Raw genomic sequence first — 13731 nt, 5'->3', positions numbered from 1 at the left:
CCCCCCAAGACGCGGACCCTCTCAAACCCTCTGCTGGAACGCCGAGGCAGACCCCCCCCAAGACGCGGACCCTCTCAAACCCTCTGCTGGAACGCCGAGGCAGACCCCCCCCAAGACGCGGACCCTCTCAAACCCTCTGCTGGAACGCCGAGGCAGACCCCCCCCAAGACGCGGACCCTCTCAAACCCTCTGCTGGAACGCCGAGGCAGACCCCCCCCAAGACGCGGACCCTCTCAAACCCTCTGCTGGAACGCCGAGGCAGACCCCCCCAAGACGCGGACCCTCTCAAACCCTCTGCTGGAACGCCGAGGCAGACCCCCCAAGACGCGGACCCTCTCAAACCCTCTGCTGGAACGCCGTGTTGCTTCGGTGGTGTCAGAGCTATTCATGCAGGAACAGCGAGATGACGAAAAAGTTGCTTCCAATAGTAGTGGCTTTGAAACAAGGACCCCCCAATCACAATTGTTCATTTTGTTGTTTTAAGTCTTAATTTCTTAATTTGACTCCTTAAATTTAAAATTTAATACGAGATGTAGAATATTGCTTTGGTTTAGTAGCCCATTTTAACCACTAGGTGGAGCTTGTGAGCGCTTCCTGTTGCTGGAAGCCCGAGGCAGCACCCGTACCTCATAGTACAGTACATAGTACAGGACTGACAGTACATAATACAGTACATAGTACAGGACTGACAGTACATAATACAGTACATAGTACAGGACTGACAGTACATAATACAGTACATAGTACAGGACTGACAGTACATAGTACAGTACATAGTACAGTACATAGTACTGTACATAGACAATCTGTACTATGTCTCTGCTTTGCAATTCTAAGAAACAGATTAAAACTCTAAAGTGAGTGTTTTCTACACGCGTTGTATTTTGAAATCTTCTCGGTTCTGTTCATAAGAACCACATAAACCATGGTGTGAATGTCACTTCAGTGCAGCTAATCTAAATACTATTTCAGTATTATGTGTATTATGTTTTATGCTACAGCCATCCTCTTGTAGACTAGACGACCTCAATCAGCCGGTTTATCCGCCTTGCGGGTCACGGGTGTGGCTGGAGCCTATCCCAGCCGGCTACAGGCGAGAGGCGGCATACACCCCAGACGTGTTGCCACCTGCAGGCAGACAGGAACAAGTCAGTATGCATTGATCTTACACATGACTTGTACCGACCTGAAGGCCATACAAAAAAGGAGTAAATAGTTCAGACAGTAAAAGGCCCCCCAACTTCACCAAATATTTTGTTCTCAAGGATGAAGAGACGAAAGAAAGAAAGAAAGAAAGAAAGAAAGAAAGACACTGAATGTGGATTGGAAGCTGAAGGAGACCAGGACAGTTCCTCTGAATGCGACATTCCAGAGCAGGTTCATGGGGACACGTGAAGTGAAGATGAAATCTATCGAGCTATTCACTGTAACGTCAAACCGAAGAAATATGATGCAGCCTTTAATTCCACGTATAAAAAACCAGAAACATCCACTGAATACATCTCATGACCCAGTGATTCTTTACCGATAAGTCCCCATCAGCCGTGGTGACACTTCATCAAAGCCCGGTCCAGTCAGATTCCTTCCAGCCCGAGGCACTGACTGATTGAACTGTCAGTGGAGAGTACTAGTACGACTAAGGAGCAAACGACTGACAAGCAGAACAACCTCGATATACGCAGACAGAGCCCTGCGGAACAACAGCGCCAGCAAAGGAAGCCGTTTGTAAGAGCTGCACAATGAAAATCCACTTTAGAAAGCATCAAGCTAAGTGATTAGCTCCATCACAGTTACAATGATGACTCCCAGGGGCAGGAGTCATCACAGGACATCCAACAAACGGCTGCAATTTCAAGCTAAATGCTGCTTATTTACGCCCATAGTCTCCATCTGCTTGACTCTAAATTAGATTCCCACTACTGTATAAACTCTCTGGTAATTATAGTACAAGTATATATATATATATATATATATACCCTCGCCGAAGGGGAGGTGAGGGTATTGCAATTGGGTCTGTTTGTTTGTCTGTCTGTCTGTTTGTCTGTTTGTTTGTCTGTCTGAGCACATAACTCAAAAACTAGTAACCCAATCGACTTGAAATTTTTACACAAGCAAGGTTCTGTCCGTGGCTCGGTCCTCCCCGAGAATGGCGTTGATCCGGATCTGGATCCAGATTCTAGAATGTTTTAAAGGATTCTTTAACATTGCGAGATAGGGCACTTGGAGGCGAGGGTCTGCGATCTCTGATTGATCAGCTTGTTGTTTGCTTGTTTTGGGCTCCGTTCTTGAACCTGAACCTTAACGCCCCCCCCCCCCCCCCCCCCCTAATTTTCGTTCTAAAATCTGCATTTTCCAGGAGTCCATCCTGACCTCAATTTTGGAGCTAGAGACTTCAGATTTGGTGTGCACACTCATAGTTCATTCTAGTTTCATACACGTTACAGATGTAGTTGTATCTGTTCCCGTTCCGGAGGCGGGGTCTGCAGTCTCTGATTGTCTCTTGTTAACTATTGAAGGGAATGCAGTAGAAATCAAAGGTCTCTGTTTGTTAAACGTTTTAAAAGGCAGACTTCATGGCTTCATGTTTATTACATGCACATGTATCAGGTGAGAAACGTGTGCCCTGCAGATGCGTGTTAACAGTAGCTGCAGCATATTGAGCAGAGCTGCTGCTCTCCAGGATGTTATCACAGGATTACATACGGAAACTGAGATTATCTGTAACCGATTCTGAACGCTGTCCAACATTAAGCTCGCCTGGGCATCTTCATCGTGCCCTTCACACACCATTTGCACGCCGTGCATCAGTCCCTGCAGCACTGGGTGCAGCGTGGCTACCTGGGTCAGCCGCACCCAGCGGAGCAGCAGGAACGTTGGCATGATCTGATTGATCTCTCAACAGACAAACGTTCCACCGCCGCCGACAAGCTGAGCTCCTGAAACGTCACCCAGGCTAGAATTTGCTTAACCTCAGAAGAACAAGTCAATGCATGCCACCCCCCCATTGCCCCCCAGTCATGCACCGCTTATACGCACAAACAATCGTGCTCTTGATTGTGCTTGATAAGGGTCCTCCCGACTAAACGGCGAGTAAACTTCCCTCCCACTCTTCCTCTTTAAAGCCTTGAGATTAAAACTCCCAGGGGAATACACAACACAATTAGACAGACTAATTACCCCCCCTATATTGCCGCTCCTCACCCACACTGACAGGCCGGGGCAAGCTTCTCAGGGATGGTGCACTGAATTAGCAGGTTCCTCAAACCGCCAATCTCAGAAGCACCAGCTGCAGAAGATGTGAATGATGGAATGAAATAAATCGATCCGACGATCTGTACGAAGGACTTTACACGGAAACAAGACCGGAAGGGCTTTTTAGAAATGCTCCTCTTAGACAGGATGTTTGACTGTACTTGTACTGTAATACATGCTACTGTGTGACTGTACTTGTACTGTAATACATGCTACTGTTTGACTGTACTTGTACTGTAATATATGCTACTGTTTGACTGTACTTGTACTGTAATATATGCTACTGTTTGACTGTACTTGTACTGTAATATATGCTACTGTTTGACTGTACTTGTACTGTAATACATGCTACTGTGTGACTGTACTTGTACTGTAATACATGCTACTGTTTGACTGTACTTGTACTGTAATATATGCTACTGTTTGACTGTACTTGTACTGTAATACATGCTACTGTGTGACTGTACTTGTACTGTAATACATGCTACTGTTTGACTGTACTTGTACTGTAATACATGCTACTGTTTGACTGTACTTGTACTGTAATATATGCTACTGTTTGACTGTACTTGTACTGTAATACATGCTACTGTGTGACTGTACTTGTACTGTAATACATGCTACTGTTTGACTGTACTTGTACTGTAATAGATGCTACTGTGTGACTGTACTTGTACTGTAATACATGCTACTGTGTGACTGTACTTGTACTGTAGTACATGCTACTGTGTGACTGTACTTGTACTGTAATATATGCTACTGTTTGACTGTACTTGTACTGTAATACATGCTACTGTGTGACTGTACTTGTACTGTAATACATGCTACTGTTTGACTGTACTTGTACTGTAATATATGCTACTGTTTGACTGTACTTGTACTGTAATACATGCTACTGTGTGACTGTACTTGTACTGTAATACATGCTACTGTGTGACTGTACTTGTACTGTAATACATGCTACTGTTTGACTGTACTTGTACTGTAATAGATGCTACTGTGTGACTGTACTTGTACTGTAATACATGCTACTGTTTGACTGTACTTGTACTGTAATAGATGCTACTGTGTGACTGTACTTGTACTGTAATAGATGCTACTGTGTGACTGTACTTGTACTGTAATACATGCTACTGTGTGACTGTACTTGTACTGTAATACATGCTACTGTGTGACTGTACTTGTACCCTAACATTCTAATAAATATATTCATCATCATCATCTGAGCGTTTTATTTCTCCGACTAAGAGACAGTTTTAATGGATGAATGTTTTAACGGGGGAGTTGTGTTAAGCTATGAGTCCAGCAGCAGGTTAATGATGAACCCCCTTCCCTGTAGCCGCCCTGCAGGCTATTTGCACTCAGTCATGGACACGCCGGGGGGGGGGGGCTGCTCTTTAGAGCCTCCTGCCCGTGTTTCCTGTAGGTCACGAGGAAAATCGTCAGCTTTGTTCAGTATCAAAAGTCTAAAAGCCAAAAAAGAATCCCGCTCGGGAATTCTTTCTTATTCTTCTTCCATCCCTGTTGGAAAATGGTGAAACAGTAGAAGGCAGCCGTGTGGAGCAGAGGAGGAGGAGGAATAAGCCGGGCAAACAGGAACGTTTCATGGATGAAGCTCTGCTGATTTGGCGGGGAGATTTGAAAACTAAGGACAGAGCAGCCACTATTCGAAACATTTCCCCAGACGGAAAGAACTCGGAGCAGCCTGCGTTTGCTCCAGCGGACGCCAACGATCTCCGTGTGTCTGCTAAAGAAAGCTGAGGGTATGGGGAACGTCCTCCGGAAATGAGGGCCGGCAGCAACCGTAATCGAGCTGAAACATTACCCTGAGAGGATGAAGAGATGACCACGGAAAAGAGCAGAGTCAGACGGCAGCCCCCACTCGCCCCCCCCCACAGCCCCCAGTATTTGTGCTCCTCCCCGTGGAAGAGCAGACGCAGCTCAGGTGAAGTTTTACGATTCTATGCTACATACTTACAAATGCACACTCAAAGCTGCTGTGCTGCTGAACACACACGCACGCACACACACACGCACGCACACGCACACACACACACACACACGCACACACACACACACACTACTGTGACGAGGGAGCAGCAATGCATTGCTCACCTCCATTCCACTCGTATCATCGTAGCATACGCGACTCGTCATTGCGAGCTGGCGTTGAAACACCTGCTCGATACGAGAAGAGGAAAGCGAGCCTGATAGAGCGAGAGAGAGAGAGAGAGAGAACCGTTCACACCTGGCGCGCGTCGCCGTGCTTCTCTTCACACACATCCTGCTTCATCTCTACCAACCTTGCAGATTTTGCTCTCCTCCTTCTCAGCTCTGGACCTCCCTTCAGGCGTCCTCTCCTTTCGGTACTCAGACTTGATGGAGAGTTGGCACGAGAGCCATGGGGTGGCGTCACCTGTCCTGAGCTCCTGCTGCCGGGCCATGCAGGCCGGCGAGGTGGCCGTCCTGACTGCGCTGGGGATTGGGAGGGCGGTGTGCACTGGCTTGGCGACCACGGCGGAGGGTTGCCTGAGCTTGGAGGCTACGCCAACCACCGGCATGGTACTGCCCAGGCAAAAAAAAGACGAACACCACAGGAGTGTGATGGAGGTCTAGAAGCACAGCAAGGGAAGGGAAGCCGATCTGTAGCGACTCCTGCCAAAGGAAAAGTACAAAATAACAGAAAGAAGCCGCCGCTCTCCTTCTGTAGCCCAGAGGACTCAGCAAACGGAGAACGCTTCTCCTTCCTCCCATTCATTCCCTCCTCCTTCTCCTCCCACAAGCAGCATTCCTCCCTCCCCTTCCCTCCCTCTCCCTCCCGGTCTCTCACTATCAGGAGTGAACCGCAAAGTCGGCCAAAACTGTTCAAGGGGGGGGGGGGCGTGAACCAGCGCTCCTCAGACCCGGCTGAGTGTGTCTCCAGCGGTCCAACGCCACTGTCGAACCCCCCCCCCCCCCCCCCCCCCTCTGTCTCGCACGCTTCACCCTAGAAATAGACACCATGCTCCACTCACTGACGGTACAAAAAGAAGCCCTGAGAGGTAGAAATCTAAAATCGACTATTTCAGCCTCGGAATCTGAAGAGAATCTCAGTGGGTCTCAGGTTGTTGTTTTTTTGATGAGGCAACAACTTTATTTGTTGTTTACGTGGTTTCTGCTACAGACCTTATCGGAGATTCTCCCTCCAGCAGCAACTCTTTCTTATCCATATCCTCCCTCTTCTATAATGAAGCCATGAACTGTGCCACGCAGTAATATATATTGAATGCTAATTACTTGTCTACTTATGCTATGTACGCATTGAGTGGCATTACTAGCAATCAATAATCACTAGTCGATCCAACAGGATGACGGCAGCGTCCAGCTCACACTGGGTGTGCTTCGTGGGACGCCGTCTGAAACGCTTCGCTCACCATGGCCAGACGATATCTGTAAATAAAGACCTATTCTCTTCTATTTGAAACTTTCTAAGTAGAATCATGTGAACATTTCATGGTGGAAGAACCAAGAAAATATGTGGGCAGAATTTGTTTCTCTTTTCAACGCTCTTATTTCATTCTATACATTTATAACTAACATTTCACGAGTGCCCATGACTGCTAGATTGTGAATTGTTTAACACATCTTCTATAAGACACACTCGTTGGAACAGGTCTAAAAATGGCAAAGTTCATCACTGGAAGACTGACCGCAACGATTTATAACAATTCATGATCAATTGGTGGGATCTATTAAAAGGCGCATTTTCTCAAGTTTTGAGAAAATTAAAGGATTTTAGGTGCGCCTTATGGTCGTGAAAATACGTTATGCTAATAATGTTAATAATGCAAGACAAAAGCTACAAAAAGCAGCTGCTACTAGCGGCTGCAAATCTGCTTTCAGACTGCTTCTCTAACAAGAGTCAGAGGCTGCATCCATGTCTGGGATACAAATCACTTCAGAAGGGTGATGGCATCTCTCACCAACATGGCAACCACAGCAGTAAAGAGACTAATTACACTGCCCATTGACTAAACAGCGCCCCCACCCATCAGATATGCTGTTGTTCCGAGTTGTTTCCTGTCCCGCGATGTCTCAGATATAAATCTGGCAGAAAGCCGTTCAGATTAGGAGCTTTGTGTTTTCTGTGAGTTTTGATGCTTGGTGGGAGATGACCTACTCTGCATTAAACAGGAACATTAGAACACAAATCTACGTTTTACCCCAAAGAGTTTCCCTCTCTGTGCGAGACATCAAAGGGAGTGGACCTTTTATATGGAAAGCTTCCATCTGGTTCAGTTTAGAGAGGCGAGGAGATGTGCTGAAATCAGAGGGACACGACAAACCGGAACTATTTAACACTAACAAAACATAAAATAACATCCAATAAAAAAAGCAAAGTAAAGGAGGGAGAGTCTCACAAACTCTCCCTCCTTGCACCTCATCGTTCCGGAGCTGAGCCTGAGCCAGACAAAAACCTCAAACGTCAAGGTAACAATTCCTAGATTGTTATAGAGTGCACACCACCGCTTCCTCTTTCACTTCCCTAACCCGAACCCTGTTCCCCTGAAAGTCAACCGCCTTAACAGGGATGCTGCTTCCCCAGCCCGGATTAGAATAACAGGCCTAATCCAGCATGTTTTCAATGGTGAACCAGGAGCTCTCACGACGAGCCCAAAACAACAGGATTACACGCGAATCAATGGCTTTTGTGCAACTTTGACGGCGGCTGCCTGCGGAGCGGCATAAATCGCAGCACACATGGCGGGCAGCCAGCTTCTCGGGACCGCCTGCAACAGCCGGGAATCCCAAAGCCGGCGAGGTTCCATCGCAGCGTTGCCGAGTCGACACAAGCTCCCACCGAGGCGCTGCCTCAGGCAGAGCTAAAGAAAACTTCTGACTTCCTCCACTCCTCACTGGTTCCTGAGTTAAACTCCTCACACTGCAATCATTATGCTATTTTTGGGAATGATAACACCTACCAAGAGCCAAAATGTAAAATCTTGTCTTTGGAAACTTTTGATCAATAATAATGTTTTAAAAATTTAGGAATATTTTAAATATTATTCTTCCTAGAATTAAAAAAAACAAAAACATTGTACTTTTCTGCACCGGTAGTACCGGTAACACATTTCTTTCCTGAAGTTCTGAATTTATTTGTATTTATTTTAGCTACACTCTTTTGCAGTGTGCAGGTAACGAATCCTGTGATTTCTGAGTCACATTTCAATATAAAGGTAGACGGACCCGAAGGTAACAAGCTGAACAATCATAGATTGCAGACCCTCGCCTCCAAGTGCCCCATCTCTCAATGTTAAAGAATCCTTTAAAACATTCTAGAATCTGGATCCAGATCCGGATCAACTTTTAATTACAGTCCTCGGTTCAGTAACGTCAAGTAATATTTTTGTCTCCTGCGTACTACAACACACCTTCTGGACTCTTTTTCCCATCATGCCATTCGTGTCCCTCCCTCTTAAAGTGACACTGCCATGTTACAGCACAGGCACAATTCCAGATGTAAAAATAATTCTAGAATCTGGATCCAGATCCGGATCAACGCCATTCTCGGGGAGGACCAAGCCACGGACAGAACCTTGCTTGTGTACAAATGTCAAGTCGATTGGGTGACTAGTTTTTGAGTTATGCGCTCGGACAGACAAACAGACAGACAAACATACAAACAAACAGACGGACCCAATTGCAATACCCTCGCCTTCCCTTCGGCGAGGGAAACGAGGAGCTGCAGTCAGTCACTTCCAGCCCAAGTCCAGCTAAACTTTAAACAGGTGGAACAACTGACCACAACCGGGGTGGGGTGGGGGTGGGGCGGCGTTCAGGTTCAGGTTCAGGAACAGAGTCCAAAACAAGCAAACAACAAGCTGATCAATCAGAGATTGCAGACCCTCGCCTCATCGGAAGCACAGCCCAGACCCGGCTCCGCTGACCATCATGGGGGGCTGCGTGGAGAGGCTCCACTGACCATCATGGGGGGCTGCGTGGAGAGGGTCCACTGACCATCATGGGGGGCTGCGTGGAGAGGGTCCACTGACCATCATGGGGGGCTGCGTGGAGAGGGTCCACTCATTTAAATTCCTGGGCGTCCACATCACCGACAACCTGTCCTGGTCTGCTAACACCACGGCGGTGGTGAAGAAGGCCCAGCAGCGACTCCACTTCCTGAGGGTGCTTAGGAGGAACCACCTGGAGGAGAAGCTGTTGGTGGCCTTCTACAGAGCCCCCTGGAGAGCCCCCTGGGTACTGCATCACGGTGTGGTACGCCGCGTGCACAGCAGCAGAGAGGAAAACCCTGCAGAGAGTGATCAACACAGCCCAGAAGATCACCGGCTGCTCTCTGCCCCCCCTGGTCTGTATCGCCGGCTCTCGCTACCTCAGCAGAGCTACAAACATCGTCAGAGACTCCTCCCACCCCGGCCTCCAGTTGTTCAACCTGTTGCTCTCGGGCCGGCGCTACAGGTTCAGGTTGCACAAGAGCAGGACCAACAGACTCAGAAAAAGCTTTTTCCCCGAGAACCATCAGCGCTCTGAACGACAACCGGGACTAAACAGGACAAACACTCACCATGTGCAATAACTAATGTACTGTATTTCTCTCACTTTAAATCCTACTTGAATCTTATGTCACATTTACCTGCATTTTCTTACATTATTATTAGGTTGTACTACGCACTGGACGGAGCAGTGCTCCTAATCTCTTTGTATATCCACTATGCAAAGACAACTAGAAAGACAATCAGAGATTGCAGACCCCGCCTCCAATAGACTATTGGATCTTGTGAGACAGTAAACAGGGCTTCCGGATCAGAGGGGCCAAACCTGCTCTAGCTTGCTGCTCCGGAACGTACTACAAGACTCCTTCTGGACTCTTTTTCCCATCATGCCATTCGTGTCCCTCCCTCTTAAAGTGGCAGTTTACAGCACAGGCACAATTCCAGATGTAAAAATAATTCTAGAATCTGGATCCAGATCCGGATCAACGCCATTCTCGGGGAGGACCGAGCCACGGACAGAACCTTGCTTGTGTAAAAATTTCAAGTCGATTGGGTTACTAGTTTTTGAGATATGCGCTCGGACAGACAAACAGACAAACGCACCCAATTGCAATACCCTCGTCTCCCCTTCGGCGAGGGTAATAACAGATCTGTCTAATGAAATGTAGAGTAATTCAAACTAAACTGCATTCACCCGGACGGCGCTCTAGTTGAAGTACTTCTAACGCCATCGATCAGCGCCATGTGTGATTGGCTACGATCAGTCCTCCTTCACGGAAATACTCTAAACTACTGCCACAGCTTCCTGCTTAACATGCATCCGATCAAAAAGCATTCCTCCTGATTGAATCCGATGCCACTTTGTGATGTTCATGCCAACCCCCGAGCCTCGCGGCAGCTCTGCCGGCAGGAATAAAAGCTATTCCTGGCTCATGGAATCCATGATGCTGTGTGTTTATTATCTGTTCCATGCAGAGGGTGGATGGTTGCTAACCTTCCCCTGTTCGTGTCTGTGTGTGTGTGTGTGTGTGACGGGTTTATATGAAAGATACCGCCCTTGGTCACATGACGTCAGCACTGTGGTTGCGCTTTGGCTGTGAAAACAAATACACCGGGGTGCGGGAGATAAGAGGTCACACACACCCTCACCCTCCCGGCATGCACACACACGATTGCACACAGGGTCTAAGCCCCCCACCCCCACCCCCCCCGGGAGGCCGGCTGGATTGTCACACACCTGGCTCTGTCAGCTCTCTGAATGCTATCAGTCAGCCGCATGTCAGACAACATGGAAAATAAAACAAACACACTCGCGCCGGCACATGCCCAACAAAGAAGGGCCTGAGAAAACGATGGCGTGCGCAGCGGCTCGGCGAACGCAGGCCTGTTCCATTAGCATGCATCAAGCGTGACCTGGGAGGGACATAAACACGCGTTCACTTTCACCCCGTGTCTGTGGTTCAGGAGTCACGCATGGATTCCTGCTATTCAGTCAACCTGTGACTTCTCCGCGGTCGGTCGGCGGTGCAAACAACATGCTAAACAACATGCTTAACACCCAAAAATGCTGCAGCATCGGAGGAAATCACTCCTCGTTCCCCACATCCTCCAGGTTACTGATCTGTTCACATGAAATAATGAACTGCAGTACAATTCGACATTGGTTGCACAATAATTGTTGGGATCTGATTCTTTCGTGTTGATTGTGAAGCTTACGCAACCAGACTCTGATCCCAGCAGTTCAATTTCAGCAACGCACCGCTGCCGAGATCTGACCTTGGATCCAGAGTTTGGCACCTGAGTTGGGAATGTCAAGACGACCAGTAATATCAGTTTGAATTTTCCTCCTGTTGCAAGGAATAAAAACAAAGCAAAGGCGCTCCACAACGACACGAGGATGATACCACAAAGAAAGGCTCGGGAGGAAGCAATTCTACTTGGTGCAGGGTTCACTAGTCAGAACAGAGATCAATTTATTCATTCAAACACAAGTGCAAGGTGGGTGAAGCCCAAGGGCACAACAGAGAATGACTGGAATGAAGTGAGATTTGAACCGTCAACCTTGAGGTTATTGGACATTCCACTCTACCATCTAAGCTCCAGCTGTCCAATAATTCAGTTCTCCCTTCCATTCCAAAATCCGTTCCACTCTTTCCTTCAGTCACAGTAAAGAACACAACACAGTTGACAACCCACAAACGCCATTACCTCCATTCCCTCTGACAGAATCAGAGTAAACCAATCCCGTTTATGACCATTACATTCCTCGCCCCTCACATTCACTATCTTCCCGGCCTCCAAATAGCATCTGTGCCCCCCCCGCCTCTTGTGAAAGACTGGTGTTCAAGTAGAATCCTCAGAATCTCACATTTGGAGTTGGCAAAGTCCTGAAGTGCTGAATTTAACTCTCATTCATTCATTCATTCCCCAGCCGCTTTGTCCGGTACCGGGTCGCAGGTCACACTGGAGCCTCTCTCAGTTGTCAATGGGCAAGAGGCGGGGCACACCCTGGACAAGCCGCCAGTTCATAAAGAGGGAGGATGAAGCATCGTCCCCCCACCACCATCCATAGAACGACAGTAATTTACAACAGAAACTTCAGACACCATGAGAAGACGAGATTGTCACGGCCTAGGGCAGGGTAGGACCCAAATGCGAGGCAGACAGAGCCGGGGGGGAGCAGGCGCAGAGACAGGTCCAAGGGGCAGGCGAATGTCAGACACCGGGTGGTCAGGCAGACAGAGCAGGTTAGGGGCAGGTGCAGAGACAGAGTCCGGGAAACAAGCAGGGTCGGTACACAGGAGGTCTGGTTGAAGGGCTGGAAAACAGGACGCATCACTGACAATCTGGCATGGGTGTGGTCACTGAGCTGAGCTCAAGTAGTGTCCGGGCTGATGAGGTACAGGTGGTGGTTGATCAGAGAACCTAGTGCGTTTATCACCAGCATCGGAGCATCGACCAGAGAACCTAGTGCGTTTATCACCAGCATCGGAGCATCGACCAGAGAACCTAGTGCGTTTATCACCAGCATCGGAGCATCGACCAGAGAACCTAGTGCGTTTATCACCAGCATCGGAGCATCGACCAGAGAACCTAGTGCGTTTATCACCAGCGTCGGAGCATCGATCAGAGAACCTAGTGCGTTCATCACCAGCGTCGGAGCATCGACCAGAGAACCTAGTGCGTTTATCACCAGCGTCGGAGCATCGACCAGAGAACCTAGTGCGTTCATCACCAGCGTCGGAGCATCGACCAGAGAACCTAGTGCGTTTATCACCAGCGTCGGAGCATCGACCAGAGAACCTAGTGCGTTCATCACCAGCGTCGGAGCATCGATCAGAGAACCTAGTGCGTTTATCACCAGCGTCGGAGCATCGACCAGAGAACCTAGTGCGTTCATCACCAGCGTCGGAGCATCGATCAGAGAACCTAGTGCGTTTATCACCAGCGTCGGAGCATCAACCAGAGAACCTAGTGCGTTTATCACCAGCGTCGGAGCATTGATCAGAGAACCTAGTGCGTTTATCACCAGCGTCGGAGCATTGATCAGAGAACCTAGTGCGTTTATCACCAGCGTCGGAGCATCGACCAGAGAACCTAGTGCGTTTATCACCAGCGTCGGAGCGTCGATCAGAGAACCTAGTGCGTTTATCACCAGCGTCGGAGCATTGATCAGAGAACCTAGTGCGTTTATCACCAGCGTCGGAGCGTCGATCAGAGAACCTAGTGCGTTTATCACCAGCGTCGGAGCATTGATCAGAGAACCTAGTGTGTTTATCACCAGCGTCGGAGCATCGACCAGAGAACCTAGTGCGTTTATCACCAGCATCGGAGCGTCGATCAAAGAACCTAGTGCGTTCATCACCAGCGTCGGAGCATTGATCAGAGAACCTAGTGCGTTTATCACCAGCGTCGGAGCGTCGATCAGAGAACCTAGTGCGTTTATCACCAGCGTCGGAGCATCAATCAGAGAACCTAGTGCGTTTAT

At 48.4% G+C, this 13731-nt stretch overlaps 1 protein-coding gene across 1 annotated transcript in view; it reads right to left on the bottom strand.

Annotated features, from left to right (window-relative positions):
• nav3 (neuron navigator 3) overlaps window positions 1-5813 on the bottom strand; it is a 160435-nt gene extending 154622 nt beyond the window's left edge. The window contains exon 1 of the mRNA XM_068755448.1: window positions 5556-5813. Coding sequence (XP_068611549.1) covers window positions 5556-5813 — 258 coding nt within the window. The remainder of the gene's footprint in view (window positions 1-5555) is intronic.
• Window positions 5814-13731: the final 7918 nt, after the last annotated feature.

Source organism: Brachionichthys hirsutus, chromosome 22 (genome assembly GCF_040956055.1).
Source record: "Brachionichthys hirsutus isolate HB-005 chromosome 22, CSIRO-AGI_Bhir_v1, whole genome shotgun sequence".
Classification (NCBI taxonomy): domain Eukaryota; kingdom Metazoa; phylum Chordata; class Actinopteri; order Lophiiformes; family Brachionichthyidae; genus Brachionichthys; species Brachionichthys hirsutus.
The sequence above is the reverse complement of the archived record's forward strand: the minus strand, read 5'-3'. Positions and strand labels throughout refer to the sequence as shown.